We start from the raw sequence: 14,906 nt of genomic DNA, 5'->3' as shown, positions 1-14,906 counted from the left end.
TTAATTCCATCACTCAGCGGCTTCCCTCCAACCCAACACACACATACAGAGCACAGTTTAACACCTAAGGAAGCCTAATGTACAAAAGCAATCCTGACATCTTATAAAAAACAAACTAAATCACAAATACATCCCAAAAGGATAAAATAGTTTTATTTATAGTCTCATAATAAAGGTATGCCTTAACTTGCAAGACAACCGTAGGCAGTATGTACAACATACCTGTAATTTCCATGGAATGGAACAAACAAATATCGATTACGTACACACTAGTTTACCTCTGCAAAAAGAAAAGGAAAAAAAAAGAAAGATAAACATTCCCCGCACAGGCAAATATTTCAAGGGAAGGCTTTTCTTTTGCAGAACTGACACCATTTAAGAGTATACAGTGTTATATACTACACACTGACATGGACTTCCATTTACAAAAAATAAAGATCACTGCCCTTTAACTGCATTGTGTAACATTCAGTATCAGTTAGGGGATTTTTTTTCAATACCCACATTTTATTTAATAATAATAAAAAATAGAGGGACATAAATAGTTGAACCTGTGAAAAATCCACTAAAACAACAGGTCAACTTGATCTTCTTCCTGTGTTCTCTGGAAAATCTCAAGCCAAACATAAAGGAGATCAGACACAAGAATATATAAGGGTAAGAAACCAATTTTGGTGCATCACTATAAATATCTGAATACACAAACATTTTCAAAGACAAAAACTTCAGCCACCTACACTGAAGAAGGAGGGTTGCATCTTGCATAACATACTTTTTTTTTTCAAAAGCAACTTCACATTCTTTTTCTGGAAAAGTATGAATATTAAAAAGATAAACTATCCCTAATTACCATTTTGTCAAAGGTAGTAAAGTTTGACAACTCCTCCACCAGATTGCAGAGGCTGTTCAAAAAAAAACAAAAGAGAAAAAAAACTTATTGTTTTGTGGCTTTACTAAAGCCTTATACCTTGTCTTGTCCACATTTGATTATGAATGGTTATCATGAGGTTCGAAAAAGCATCAGTCCTTCAAAACTGCAGAGCTGCCTCACTTTGGGGATCTTAAAAGTTGATTCTGGGCCATGAGAGGAGTGACAGGATGGGTACCGGGTGGAAAAAGGAGGGTAGAAGCTTCTATACATAATAGCACCTCTCTCACACAGTCTCCACCTCATCTCCTGGACTAGTGTAAGAAGGCAGGACTGAGTGCGGACAGGTAGAAGGAGTCGGGGCTGTTGGGTAAAGAGAGTCTGTTTGGAGAGCCAGGGGGCGACACAAGCCTAGCTGGCCTCCGCACGCAGCTTCTTTCTGTTGGGAGGTTCGTCTGGCTCTGATTCAGAGCTGGAGTCGGACCCGCCATCGAAGGCGGACACCGCGCTCCCTTTACGGTTTGTGTACAAGCTGCTGTCCGAAGAGTAGTTTGTCTGGAGCTGAGTGTTTCCCTTGGCCTTCTCCAGTGCACGAACTGCAAGCAGTCGACAAAGACGGCAAGACAAATACTACAGCGGTAAATACCACACTCGTCACATACTGCATAGTGTAACAGAGACACCATATCACACTTTGTTCTAAAAACACATCGACAACAAAAACATTCCTCCACTTACCCTGTTGCTCCAGCAGTGCATTCTGCTTCTTTAAGTCATCAATGTCTTGCTGGTGGGTATGGTTTTTCCGCCTCATGTACTGGATGTACTCGGTGGCTTTGTCTAGAATCTGTGCTCGGGAAGCCTGTTTAACAGAGTTCTGTCAGCAGAAATTTCAGAGAGCCATGGGGCAATGCTGTAGTGTCGATTTGTGAAGGGTAAAACATGTCTTACCTAACCAATTGTATCACAACAGTTATGCAGAGATCAGTCTTATACATGTATGTTAGTTTTTACTCTTGTTCAGTGGTGGAAAGTAACATTTACTCAAGTAGGGTGTTTCAGTAAAATTTTGAGGTGATTGTACTTTAACTTTTACTTAAGTATTTGAGACATAGTTACTGGTTACTTTTTATATTAAGATCTTAAAAATAAACACATGATTAGCTTAAAAACACAACACATTACTAAAGATTAAAGCTGGTTTTTTGGCTTGTGGCCCCTTATAAAAAAGCAGTGTCTAGTTGAAACCCCTTGTCACAAGTTTAAGACAAGCAGTTCCAGCTAAGAGTGAATTCCATCAGACGGTCTAATTTAATTTACATTACTGTTTGAGGCCCAAAGAGGTAAAATTATCCAATATTTCACAAAAATGGTGAAGACTGAAGAAAATTCAGACAAATTAGAACAAATTTGTGGAGCAGAACATTGTTAATCATCTCACGACCCCTCAGATTTATCTTGTGACCCTATGGAGGGTTCCAGCCCCTAGGTTAGGAAGCACTGAACTAAACTAGCTGACCGTATATAAAGTAATTAAAAGTAGCTCCACCCGGACATCTACAAGAGCAAAATGCCCCCTTTTTACACTTTCAGTACATTTTAATGATAATACTTTTACTTAAGTAGGATTTTAACTGCAGAACCTTTGCTGGTAATGGAGTATGTGTACATTGTTGTATTGCTACTTTTACCTCAGTAAAGGCTACGAATACTTTTTTTTAGAATAAATAAGTCTAAGAAACAGAACTATTCCAGGGGTCAGCAACCTTTGCCACATGTGCTCATCACATTGACATATTGCAGAATTGTTCATGGCACAAAAGGGGAAAAAAAACCACGACTAAATTTCTCCATGTTGAAACACCATCACACCAGTATAAAGATTTATGCTACTACCAGTTGCATTTTTCGCATCTAATTTGAATGATATACTGACTTAAGAAATGGACTACTTATACGGATATATTACTCTCCGTCCAGCATTTAGGTGACTAAGCTGCAGTTTTATAAAGTTTATGGAGCTGTTTTCCAACCCGTTTGATGGCAAGGCCTCCAAGCCTCTTAAAATCCACCAAGGACATGGATTGGGGTGTCATGATGATTCTCAGACATAATGGGACAAATCAACAATCTCAAATTGCAGATTCCAACATGAGGGTTACACTGTTACGGACATGTGTGAAAAATGGATTGGCTCTCATTTTCCTCTAGTTAAAAACCTCTGTGAGAGTTGTCCGTGCAGAACCTCATAGAATAGCACTGGTCTTGATGGGTACAAACTGGAATAATCTCTGATAAGGTGGTTGAATATTAATGACTTGGAAATGCAGCTGATCAAATAAAGACTTTGCAACTACTGGGGAAGTTTGCAAAGCTGCCAGAGACCACGGCCGTGCAAGATGACAGAACCTGCATTTTCACCCTCTGGTCATGTGTATCAGAGAAATACAGCTGTCACCTGAGCTTTGTGATGCTTTTGCTGACTGTCTTCAGGTCAGCATACAGTTCTCGTGAATTACAAAGTTACTTTGCATGCAAACAACTAAATGCGACCTCTAGACAAGAAACTTCACTGAAGGTAATACAGTGCATTCAGAAAGTATTCAGACCCCTTTACTTTTTTATCACATTTTGTTATGTTACAGCCTTATGCTAAAATCCTTTCTATTCACTCTTTCTCTCATCAATCTACACTCAATACCCCATAATGACAAAGCCAAAACAGAATTTTAGAAATGTTTGCAAATTTCTTAAGAAGGAAAAAGCTGAAAACTTTGAAACTGGCACTTTATGTGAAAAAGGCTGCTAAGCACTTAGGCTGCTAATATTATCCCCTTGAATCTTAACGATGTAGTGTTTCAAAATGATTTTTCTTTTCTGTTAGTTATGGAATGTAGAAATTGTGTACATTTTCCTCTCACCTTCTCCCCTTGTAATGAAGGCACAGAATCTCGTAAACTGTGAAAGCTGTCTTTAATGTGGTCCCTGCGTTTGCGCTCCAGCGCATTGTGATGTGCTCGCTTGTCTGCCTGCAAAATGACAGACAGAGTTTATACTGGCAACTCTTAAAACACAGGCCATTTATAGGAAAACACACAAGACAAAACCAATGAAGTCACAGGAAAGTCTGTTATTGGATTTCCATGTTTTTCTTTTAACACATGAGAAGAAAACAGCTGGCAATCTAAAGCTGCAATATGCAAATGCTGAAGCTTTAAACAGCAAATAAGTAGTGGTCTTGTTTTTCAAAGGGTGCTTGTGTCCACTTGTGGAAATCTGACAACCTACAGCAGGAACCTGTGGTGTATGTCTAATGTTTACAAGGATGTAATCTCTGTTGACAGAACCTCAACTGAATATGTGCTGTTTGCTTTCAGTTGCTTCAAGGGTTGGACCAGCATATCCTGAAAGTCTCAACACTTCGTCCAATAATGTCCTTCACAGGAATTCAATATCAACTCCAATGTCCCCCCTCTCTCTGCTCTTTTAAACAGACTGAAAAGAACCAACTGATGCCAGAAAATCTAATCGTATGTTCAATAACTACCAACAACAATGTGCGCCTATCTGGTACGGGAGTTTAACTCACTAGAGGGGAACAATGTGGAAACATAAAATTTCTCCCTATGATTGCAAACATAAAATTCCTCACACGGTGCGTACCACAGTGGATAAAGTGTCTGCATTCACAGTCTACTTCTTCAGCCCCTGCTGTAGCTTTACAGCCATCAGTCAGTCAGAAAATAAGGATCGGTGGTCAACAATACCCTTTCTGCCTAAAGGCAAAATGTTGCAAACTGCATTGACAACTATTAAACATGATCAATTAACAACACAGTGATCGGTCTTGTTAAACCTTGTAGAAGCCGCAGACATATTCCTTTAAACGATCGATTACAGGCTGATACAGATTTGTGTGGTGTGGGCGGAAAATTTCAGTCACCCAGAATGGCATGGGAACTCTCCAGACCCCTAAGCCTTATATGGCTGAATGGAGCAAATAAACTTCTGTAAATCTGAATGCATTTCCTGGTCCTTTTACAGTTATCAGTATCTCATTAGAACAATGTGCCAGGTCAACTGTAAAATGTAGTGTAAGAGTTGTTAGAGGGGTAATTGCTTGACACATTTTTAATTACTGATACAAGGAATGAAATATGGAAGTCATTAACAAAAGATTCTAATTATTACAAGTAACAAAAAAATAACCCCATCCTTTCATACAGTGAAGAGTGCTGTAAGAGGAACTACCAAAATGAATTATCCTGCAACATTAGGAGATATGCAACAACGTAGGCTTAACAGGCCTAACAATAAATGTATACTGTGTTTCTATGATGATCCAAAACTGGAGAATCCAGATTAATCAATCCATGGTTTGTTTTAATCAAACATACTCAATTAAAACACCACATCATATTTACCGGCTATTAAACGTATTTAAAACGGTCCAGAGCTGCAGGGGAATGACAGACGAACCTGACAGGTCTTTCATCGACAAAAACGTAACATGAACACAGCCTCTCTAGTCTCCAGCGTCCTGTTGGCGTTAAAGGCAACTGCACAGCAGTACAGAGCTAATGTGGAGGGAGGTTTGGCAATAGCAGACTACGTTTCAGGAGGAATACCGAATACTTTGTGCCTATTTGGTCCTATACTGATTCATATTAGATCCACAAAACTGAAGATTACACAAATATGGAGGGATATGACATTTTAACCTGCTCGCTAACCAACAAGTGTGCTAAATATAGCTAGGCTGACGTGAAGGGATTACCCCTTTATCCGTTTAAAAAAAATAAATAAATAAAAATCATTTTTAGAGCTGCATTATAGTGAAAGCACGCTCGGCACAGCCAAGGAAACCCTGTTATTCCCCCAAGAACGAGTTTTATTTTAAGAAGGGACAGCACATATCAAATAGCCACCTCGTCGTTCACCTCTCAGATGAGCTGACCTTGCCCGCAGCAACAGTTTAACCGCTGCTTATGGCTGTCGCATCATGTTTTTCATATGTCCGCAGCTTCAGCTTCTACACGGCGTTTTATTGACAAGTGTGCTTGACTCCAACTGACTGCAGCAACATGGACGACCAGAAGGAGCACTGTTAATATATCAAACAAGTTGGTGTTGTTTTGAGTTGAGCTGCCGCACAGGAACACTCAATGTCGAACAGCTTTAACGCAACAAAACGGCGCAACTTATTCACCAGCTCCTCTTTCACTTACAACCCAGCCGGCTAGCTCTCCGTAAAACATTTTTTTTTCCAACAGCTATCCCCCCCCGTTTTTCTTAAAAATGCAGTGTTAGCCGAGAACCCCAGCTAGCTCGGTAGCTAGCTCAGTCAGATAGCGTAGGTTGACAGGAATGTTAAAGTTGGCTAACAAACTGGCTAGCTGCTTCTAAAGGAAACTAAACCACATACATCGCTGTCGACTTCGATGTCATCGTTTTCGCTCATTCTTCGGTAAAAAAAAAGGGGGGGGGTACGAGAAAAGAAAACAAGCAGCTGTCAAAACAAAGTGCAGCGACAACTGGAGGCAAATAATATCATGTAGCACGGAGCTCTGCTACAGCAGAGACATGACGACGAACGATCTTTCTACACGTGATTCGCCTACACATGGACGGAAAAACATACACGGCGCAAGCGCAACAAAGCAAGGCCCTGTGGGTAATGACGTCATTCGCCAACACGCAGCCTGGTAAGGGCTGTTGCAGTTTCTACAAATTGAACTAAATTTCCCACAAGGCCACGGATATGGACGCGCCCACCACAATAGACCGTTATCGCCTATAAGTTGGAAACACAGCACTTCAGTGTTTTTATCCAGTGGATAAAAATATTCTTTTTTTATACAGTTAGTAAAAAAAAATTAGAAAAAAAATCATTGAATTGGCATGAATTAATAAGTGGTGCTCTAAACATATACATTCATACTTGAAGTAACATGTTCTCTGTGAACATAACTTTCATGCAAACATGTTTCTGTGGTGTTTCAGACCAAATTGCACTGTGCTAACCCTGGTCATTGTAAGCAGAGCAGTGTGCTACAGTAACTAGACTCTTGTCCCAGCATATGAGGCCAGATGGTGGCCTAGCTCAATTTGGCTGCCCTCCCCCCGCTCGCCATCCATGGCTGCACTCTTGCCTCCATAGGACCTTTAAATAGCTTCTGCAGCAAGCTATCACTGCTTATAGACCTACTGCAGCACCTCAAAGATGTGTTTTACTATCAGGACTTTGTCTTGTCTAATTGTTTGTAAAATTTAGCTACACCTAGATTGTTGTAATGGGATTGTTCGGGTGTAATACTAATGCCCATACAGATATAAATTACTTCTTCATAAACACAGAAATATTATTTGGTGTGTGATACAGATCAGGTTACTTTGCTTGTCCTGTGTAGAACTGATACTTGTTCTTTAGGTGCTCAGATTGTGTTTTTTTGTTCATTCTGTGATTCATTAATATGGCAACAGATATGCAAATGATCTTCACGCCCACTCTTTTCTGCTTCGCTTACTGCCAGTGTACAAGTCAGACAAGTTTTATATGGTGATGTTTTTCCCAAATGGAATTACATTTATAAACACACGGAATTATATTTACTTTTAAAGTTCTTTGATGGTCCTCAGTGCCTCCCAAAACCTTACCCAACTGCTTTTTGTTCATTCTCTGAGTCAGTTCATATGGCAACAGATCTGCAAATGATTTTCATGATTTTCATGAAATGATTTCCACCACTCTTACTGCTGGTTTTAAATTCAGAACAGGAGTTTAGTTATTGTAGGCTATAAGTAAGTTTAACCAAGACTTCTCTGTATGTAGAAGAAGCAAGTTAACAAAGCTCAGGCTCAGGAGTTTCCACTGAATGTTAGAATGTGAGGTGCATTGAGATTTTAGGACGTGGCCCCCTTAACTTTGACCTAATCTCTACCGTACCTTAGAAATTAGGGAAACAACATTTGACCCTTGTCTAATATTTCTGATCTGTTGTGTCAGTTGCAAATAAAAGGTTTTGGTGCCCCAGTCCCACAACAAAATAGGGCCCCTTTTGAAAAGACTGGTAACTCTGCCAGGCAAACGCATTCCTCTGCCTGGTTGGATAGTATTAATGGGAGGTTTGTTCACACATGCATGTGAGGCCAAATTAATACAGTGCCTCTTCAGAGGTTCAGAAGCAATAACGTCTTTTCTATCTTATTGAGCTCACCAGTGCCAAACTTTCCAACGGTTTCCACAAAATGAGAAACCTTAGTGTAGCAACTCACTATGGACAGTAAGTGCAGTAAGTGGCTTAAAAGCCTGATTCACTGGAAAGTTGTGTAACACATTTAAAACAGTTGGGTAGAATGTGTTGTTCCGCAGGATGTGTTTTCGATGGCTTACTTGATACGATTTTGCATGATAACTTTTGCAATAACTGCAACTACTATGCTGCCATTAGCCCACATGACAGAGAGGGGAGGGCAGGGGTCTAAACACTGAGAAAAAGGAGTTAGGCATACTTATTTGAGGAGAGATGCAAGCAAGTGTGCGAAGGAGCACAGTTTGAAGCTGCAGAAGCTGGCCTGAAATGAAGGTAAGAAAGTTATCACTTAGCCTAATATTGCAATATCTTATCTTATCAGATATCATTTTTAAAGAGTAAGACTGGAACTATTTTGTCCTTATATCCTTATCAAAAATTTATATTGTAAAACCACCCAAAAAAAGAAGAGAATTAAAACTCATCCTTCTGGGCTATAGAATTCCAGTGCCATCCAAAAGCTGTCTTTGCTCTTGAAAGCAGCTTGATCCAGAAGCTATCGCGTGTTGGGAGTTTCAAGACTCAAACTTTTCAGTGGGGTTCTTCTTTTTTCTATTCCTCTTTTGTTCTTGTTGTCTTTGTTTTTCTTCATTGGTGCATGGCTTCCAACCTCCATTCCCATGAGTGGGAATGGAGGTTTATTACGGAGAGGGGAGATATACATCCAGAGAGATGATGACAGGGAAGAGGGAGAGGCAAGATACATCAGTAGAGAAAACAGGACATAAGGTAATGAGAGTTGCAAATGTGGCAATGAAATTTAAAATTGTGTTTAAATTGAAGGATCAAGTTGCAAGAGGGTTTAAAGCAATAAATTCTTTGAAAGTGGCTAAAATCTGTTAAATAAGTTGTTGAGGGATTGGGTGCATGAATTCTCACAAGTGCTGGTGTGTAAAAATGTTGACCAATCAGGAAAAGCCGAGAAAATAGGAAAAATAGGAGGAAAAAAGTGATAAATTTAGAGAGAAAGAATGTGGCAGATAAGAGCAGTACAAGATATGTATCTTATGAAATATCAAGCAATGATAAGATTGGTATTAGATCATGATTGCGTTGGGTTTGGATCTGCGGCTAAATCTGTCCTCAGTAAAATTTACCGGATTCAAGTTAAGGCCATTCAAGTGTGTAGTGGAGCAACTCTTCTCCCTGTTCTGGAAACTGGGAAAGTACCCATTAAGGATTAGGAGGATCAAATTGGTTCTGCATTATTGGTTGGAATTAAGTAGTTTCAAGCACTGCTTCTCAGCCAAGTTTCTTATAGATGAGTGCTGGGTATTTGCTGGAAGAGAGGGAAAATCAGGTTTCTTTAGTTGTATTAAACATCTTCTGAGAGATATTAATTTAGAAGTAGATGGCGTGATAGGATTTGTGGGATCTACTTTTCCCTTCTGGCTCCTCCCAGAGTCTCGGAGGGATTTATTATTGCATAATAAAGATTCCAACTTTTCATTTGACACTGTTAATCAATATATAAATCAAATAAGCGATTATTCGTTGCAGATATTTAATGATGGTTCTCAGGATCCAGGATTTCAGGAAAAACAGGATTTGGAATATATGTTGAGAACCTTGGGATTCAGCAAGGCATCCACCTTACTAATAGAGTGTCTGTGTTCATGGCAGAAGTGATGGCAGTCCTTGTGGGCCATGTGGTGGATAGAGGAGACCAGACAAAAAGAAATTCTGTCATCTGCTCAGATTCTGCTGCTGCCTTGTTTACTCTCACTCTTGCTCAACCCTGACCGTATACTGGAGATATTGTGTTGTTTATACTGAATAAAGAAGATTAGAGTTTTTGTTGGTACCTGAGGATTCAGGAATAGGGAGTAATGATTTTGCAGATAAAATAGCTAAAAAGTGTATCGAAAGGGAAACCGTTTTAAAGGCTATGCTGGGAAGACCTGAATGCTTAAGTTTAATCAAAGAATTTTTAAGCAATGAGTGGCAAAAGGCCGGGGAAACTTTATTTTTCTTGCCAAGGCAAGCTGAAAAGGGATGGGTTTTATTTCAGCTCTTAAAAAAAGAGATGAACTAATCATGACCGGGTTTATTCCTTTTCAATGAAGTCTTTGCTTTCTTTTGGGAATAACTATCAGCCAGTTGGGAAGGCTATTCTTTTTTTTTTTTTGCATTATACTGGATCATACTCGAGAATATGAACTGAAATGACTCCTTTTGTTTAATAACGGTGGGGGGCAGCAGCGTACAGCTTGCCGGAAATGTATTAGAAGAAGAAGACCTGGGCGTGTCACTCTCTGAGTGATCATTTTACACGTCAGTATAGTTGCAGTACAGCACAGTCGTTGTCTTTAATTTCTGTGCGTGATGATTTTGTCAGACGACGTTGAGGTGATCAAATCCAGATTTTAGCAGCGCAGGGCAGCATCTTGGAAATGGCTTGGAATTGTGTACTGGTAAACATGTAGTCTTAATCGGCTGCATTTCAGTCACAATTTCATACTTGTTCTCTTGTCTGACAACATAAACAGAAATAATATAAATGAGAACAGCTTTATTGGGAAATCGGCCGCATTTACAGGCCTCAGTCTAAGATTGCAACGAAAATGCCTTAAACGTGTAATGATTTACCACAACGGAGGTGAATCAGACACTTAATTCAATACGTTTTCGCTTTCTTGCTGACTTGAAACAGAGGACAGTGGCCCTAAAATAGATAACTATTTTATTGTACAGATACCAGCAAATTTATGACCAAATACACTAAGGAAAATTGCAAGGCAAGTGGTTGCACAATACTCTTTAATATTGCAGGAGGAGCACAGAAAATGCATTTTATTAAGTTCAAATAATCAGTATTTAGCAGGCTGCTGAGCATTACATAATGTCAGATTGTTGTTTACAACTGCTACATTTGAATAAAAATGATAATTAAACGACACGATGCAAATATCTTCAGTGCCCTAAAATAAATTAGATTTTTGTGTTCAATTAATCTGCAGGTAAAAACAGTCCCCAACAAATGCACCATTTACTCCTGTATAGTTTTCTGTATACATTTGTGAATAACTACGACAATTTGGGAAATTATTTAGCAATTTTTACAAATGAAGTTGTATATTTGTGGCCTGTTTTTAAAGATTTACTCCTGTAGTAGGAACTAATAGACTTGGGGCCACACAACACACAAGGGCAGCCCTAGCATTCTTTGCCTTAAGGTGGTGCAAATGCTGAAATTACAGCAGCTTTTCCTTGCTTGGGGCAGCATGGTGGTGCAGTGGTTAGCACTGTCACCTCACAGCAAGGTTCGAACCCTAGTTCAGCCAGGGCCTTTCTCTGTGGATTTTGCGTGTTCTCCCTGTGCCTGCATGGGTTTCCTCCGGCTCCCTCCCATAGTCCAAAAACAACTGGCAACTCTAAATTGCCCATAGGTCAGGAACGTCAGCCCTGTGACAGACTGACGACCTGTCCAGGGTTGACCCCGCCTCTCGCCCAGTGTCAGCTGAGATGGGCTCCAGCCCCCAATCCCAGCCCCGCGACCCTCAAAGGATAAGAGGTATAGGTAATGGAGGAATGTTCCGTGCTTTGCCTGTAGGAGGCAACACGTACACGTCTACATGTGCAGGTCTAAACTGTTAGTAGATGTCTTTCATTTACCAAATTCTTTTCAGTTTACCTGATATCTAAAAACAATTAATGTCAAACTTTAATTCCTTTGCTATATGGTACGTATGCATTTCATTTGCTTTGTGTGACAGGTGAAAGCCACAAAACAGTAATCACACAGTATTGGGATGAGTGCCACAATGAACGTGACAGAAGTCTACACGGGAAAATTCATCTATAGTGAAGGAAGCGCTTCCGTCAATGGAAGCATCGTTGCCCTGAACTTTAACTCCCCCCTAAGCAAAGTCATCAACATCTTCACGATCGTCATGCTCTTCATCACCATGATATCCCTCGGCTGTACGATGGAGATTTCCAAGATTAAGGCCCATTTCTTCAGGCCAAAAGCAACAGCCATTGCACTGCTGGCCCAGTTTGGCATAATGCCCCTCACCGCTTTCTGTCTAGCCAGAATCCTACAGATGGATCCCGTCAAGGCTTTGACTGTGCTCATATGTGGCTGCTGTCCAGGGGGAAGCTTATCAAACATTTTTGCCCTGGCCATTAAGGGTGACATGAACCTCAGGTAAACCCGTATTAATTTGTTGATTCATGTCTTGTTGGAAGATTACAAATGGCTACAATAATTTACTACTTAATCTGTGTCAGCACAATTTGCTGTCATGGACGTTTCGGTCGATACACAGAAACGTACAAATCAAGAGCCTTGTTTTGCATGTACCATTTGAGACATTTTTCAGACACATCAGTCTAATACTGTTTCCTCTTCTCTCTGATACCCTCCCAGCATTGTAATGACCACTTGTTCCAGCTTCGCGGCCCTGGTTCTGATGCCTTTGCTGCTCTACATCTTATGCCAAGGCGTCACCGGTCTGGAAAAGGCTGTCCCATATGCCAGCATTATCGCGGCTCTCACACTCACTCTGGTGCCTTGTACCATTGGCATCGTCATTAATCACTACAAGCCAAGCTACTCACCAGTGGTGAAGAAAGTGAGACTCCTGAAATCTGCCTCACATAAACAAAACCATCACAAGAACAGATAATTTGATGTAATACCAGGAGCCTGAAGCTGAGGCAGTTAAAAGGAATTCAGTCATCATTGACTGTATAATTTACTCTGTTACTTTTAATACTTGCTAACTAAGAGAGTAACCTCGATGTTTCCAGATGATGTTTGGTACATAGGGAAGAAAGGAGAAGTCTCATGCTTTCCTGTTCGGATTCATATAACATTTAAGGGAGCCAAACGGACTCTTGTAACATGCTTTCACTCAAACTGTCCTTCTCAACAGGTTGGTCTCAGCATCCTGATAATCTCCAGCCTCATAGTTTTTATCCTGTCTGGCATTGACCTCAAGGATGTTCTATGGATAGCCTTCCAGGCAGATATATTGGGAGTGGCTGCACTGATGCCACTGATTGGCTTTATGTTGGGATATGTCATGTCTGTCACATGTGGACTCAATGCTCAGTAAGTGAACACAAAGTAGATATACCTATATCTGTGTCTGCTAAAAAGACAGTCTAAACAGTAGCTGTGCCCCAGTTACTACTTAGTCAAATGAATACAGTGGGCCAATGGACTCTATACTGTACTATTTCTTGGAGTACGATCAATGGACTTAACTGTTTTGCACTAAAAGGAAAACATGTGATACATGCACGGACAAAAAGCTGCCAACAAGGAGCGAGCAACATGTTTTCCAAGGATTATTTCTGTTTGTTCCTATATTAGAATGTGTCACCACCGTCCACAATTATACATTTTTGCAGCTGTGAGTAGGTCCCCCTTTTTTCTTTATACTTGTCGAGAGAACTGTATATTCCCAAGAATTCCCAAGCACAGAATGAAGTAATGTCTACTATTGGCCCCTCTTCACAGGGAATAGTCTTAGTGTTGGCATGATTTGTGAACAGTTCAGCCAAAAGAGCAAAATTTAGCTTTTTGGGGTTTCTGTAATTTAATACTTAATACTTACATACTTTTACATAAATGACATTTTCAGTGCAGGACTTCTACTTGTAAAGGAGTATTTTTATATTGTAGTGTAGTGACTTTTATTTAAGTAAATGATCTGAATACTTCCTCCACAACTCCTCAACCCAGCTTTTTAATGAAAGTGCATTCAAATGAGATGTCCAGTAGTCTTTCATACAGCAGCAAGGGAAGCTTCAGATAAACCTGGAAAGAACACCTGTTATTTCAAGTTGTTTCACGCAGATGCAGTAAAATTGGTGCTTTTTAGTATCAAATTCAAATAATGTTATATCAGAACTAATGACAAATGACTCACCTCTTTTTAGATGCAGCAGGACCATCTCCATGGAGACAGGATGTCAAAACATCCAGCTGTGCTTTGCCATCCTAAAGGTGGCCTTTCCCCCGCAGGACATTGGATACATGTTTCTCTTCCCCCTGATCTATATCATATTCCAGTGTTCCGAGGCCCTTCTCCTGGCCATGTGCTTCAGATGTTACCAAACATTCAAGGCACCAGCTAAGGGTAAATGTCACAGCTGCCTGTGTGTTTTTTTTTTTAGAGCGAGGCCGGGGGGGGGGGTCTTCTGACTTCAAACAAAGCAGAAGTCTAATATCATCCTTCTTTTACACAGATATGAGCATACAACAGTATCAAAGTGCTGATGTTAAACAAGAGGAGGTGAAACATCCATGACAACATTGCAGATGACAACCCAGTGCTGGAGAGGGAAAAGAGGAGCAGCTTATTCCTACTTACTGAGGATTTAGCTATTCAGTGTTGTCACCATCTCAGCATCATCTGCTTATTCTTCAGTCAGGCCTGTGATACTTGCAAAAAGATTTTTAAAGCATGTGCAACAACTAATACTTTAATTATTGTTTACTTAGTCAAGCCTATACAATGTAAACCATGGGCTGTGCAAGTTGAAGTAGAAAGTTGATTAAAAATAATGAGATTTTGTATTTATATTTTGTATGTATCTTGTATATGATTCAAATTAGCTAATTTAATGAGTGGATCAGTTTTAGCACATTTTGATTTCATTTTGGGAGGGAATTGTTGACATGGCATTTGCTATTAAATACTTTACTTAAAATGTGTCAAGCCTAAAAGAAAAGTCAATTTCTGATGTGAAAAGCAGTCTAATGAAAATAA

General features: G+C 39.9%; 2 protein-coding genes across 7 annotated transcripts; one reads left to right on the top strand and one right to left on the bottom strand.

Moving 5' to 3' along the window:
* Positions 1-41: 41 nt before the first annotated feature.
* Positions 42-6,405, bottom strand: LOC120795423 (protein max-like). Of its 2 annotated transcripts, none has more exons than XM_040137348.1 (4): positions 6,294-6,405; positions 3,790-3,897; positions 1,607-1,730; positions 42-1,464 (listed from the first exon to the last, which is right to left on the bottom strand). In XM_040137348.1, exons 1-4 carry the CDS (start codon positions 6,327-6,329, stop codon positions 1,280-1,282), a joined length of 453 nt encoding a protein of 150 aa, XP_039993282.1. In that variant the 5' UTR covers positions 6,330-6,405; the 3' UTR covers positions 42-1,279. The 2 variants fall into 2 exon arrangements, with proteins under 2 accessions (XP_039993282.1, XP_039993281.1); XM_040137347.1 differs by having other exon boundaries at positions 43-1,464; positions 1,607-1,745.
* On the top strand, positions 5,838-14,897 carry LOC120795421 (sodium/bile acid cotransporter-like). 5 transcript variants are annotated; one of them, XM_040137346.1, is made up of 6 exons: positions 5,838-5,991; positions 11,898-12,331; positions 12,554-12,758; positions 13,062-13,240; positions 14,074-14,273; positions 14,383-14,897. In XM_040137346.1, the coding sequence occupies exons 2-6, from the start codon at positions 11,934-11,936 to the stop codon at positions 14,442-14,444; spliced, it is 1,044 nt and encodes a 347-aa protein (XP_039993280.1). In that variant the 5' UTR covers positions 5,838-5,991; positions 11,898-11,933; the 3' UTR covers positions 14,445-14,897. The 5 variants fall into 5 exon arrangements, with proteins under 5 accessions (XP_039993280.1, XP_039993277.1, XP_039993276.1 ...); XM_040137343.1 differs by lacking the exon at positions 5,838-5,991 and adding an exon at positions 6,479-6,573; XM_040137342.1 differs by lacking the exon at positions 5,838-5,991 and adding an exon at positions 8,302-8,454.
* The last annotated feature ends 9 nt before the right edge of the window (positions 14,898-14,906 follow it).

The sequence above is a fragment of the Xiphias gladius genome, chromosome 10, assembly GCF_016859285.1.
Source record: "Xiphias gladius isolate SHS-SW01 ecotype Sanya breed wild chromosome 10, ASM1685928v1, whole genome shotgun sequence".
NCBI lineage: Eukaryota > Metazoa > Chordata > Actinopteri > Istiophoriformes > Xiphiidae > Xiphias > Xiphias gladius.
Note: the sequence above shows the minus strand (reverse complement) of the source record. Positions and strands in the feature narration are given on the sequence as shown.

Excerpts from the sequence above, each read along its gene's own strand:
- LOC120795423 (XM_040137347.1), bottom strand. The coding sequence starts at position 6,329 with ATGAGCGAAAACGATGACATCGAAGTCGACAGCGAT. Across the intron at positions 3,898-6,293 it reads ACATCGAAGTCGACAGCGAT|GCAGACAAGCGAGCACATCA; the intron begins GTATGTGGTTTA and ends GTCATTTTGCAG. Across the intron at positions 1,465-1,606 it reads TGCACTGCTGGAGCAACAGG|TTCGTGCACTGGAGAAGGCC; the intron begins GTAAGTGGAGGA and ends GACTGCTTGCAG.
- LOC120795421 (XM_040137346.1), top strand. The coding sequence starts at position 11,934 with ATGAGTGCCACAATGAACGTGACAGAAGTCTACACGGGAAAATTCATC. Across the intron at positions 12,759-13,061 it reads ACTCACCAGTGGTGAAGAAA|GTTGGTCTCAGCATCCTGAT; the intron begins GTGAGACTCCTG and ends CCTTCTCAACAG. Across the intron at positions 13,241-14,073 it reads ACATGTGGACTCAATGCTCA|ATGCAGCAGGACCATCTCCA; the intron begins GTAAGTGAACAC and ends ACCTCTTTTTAG.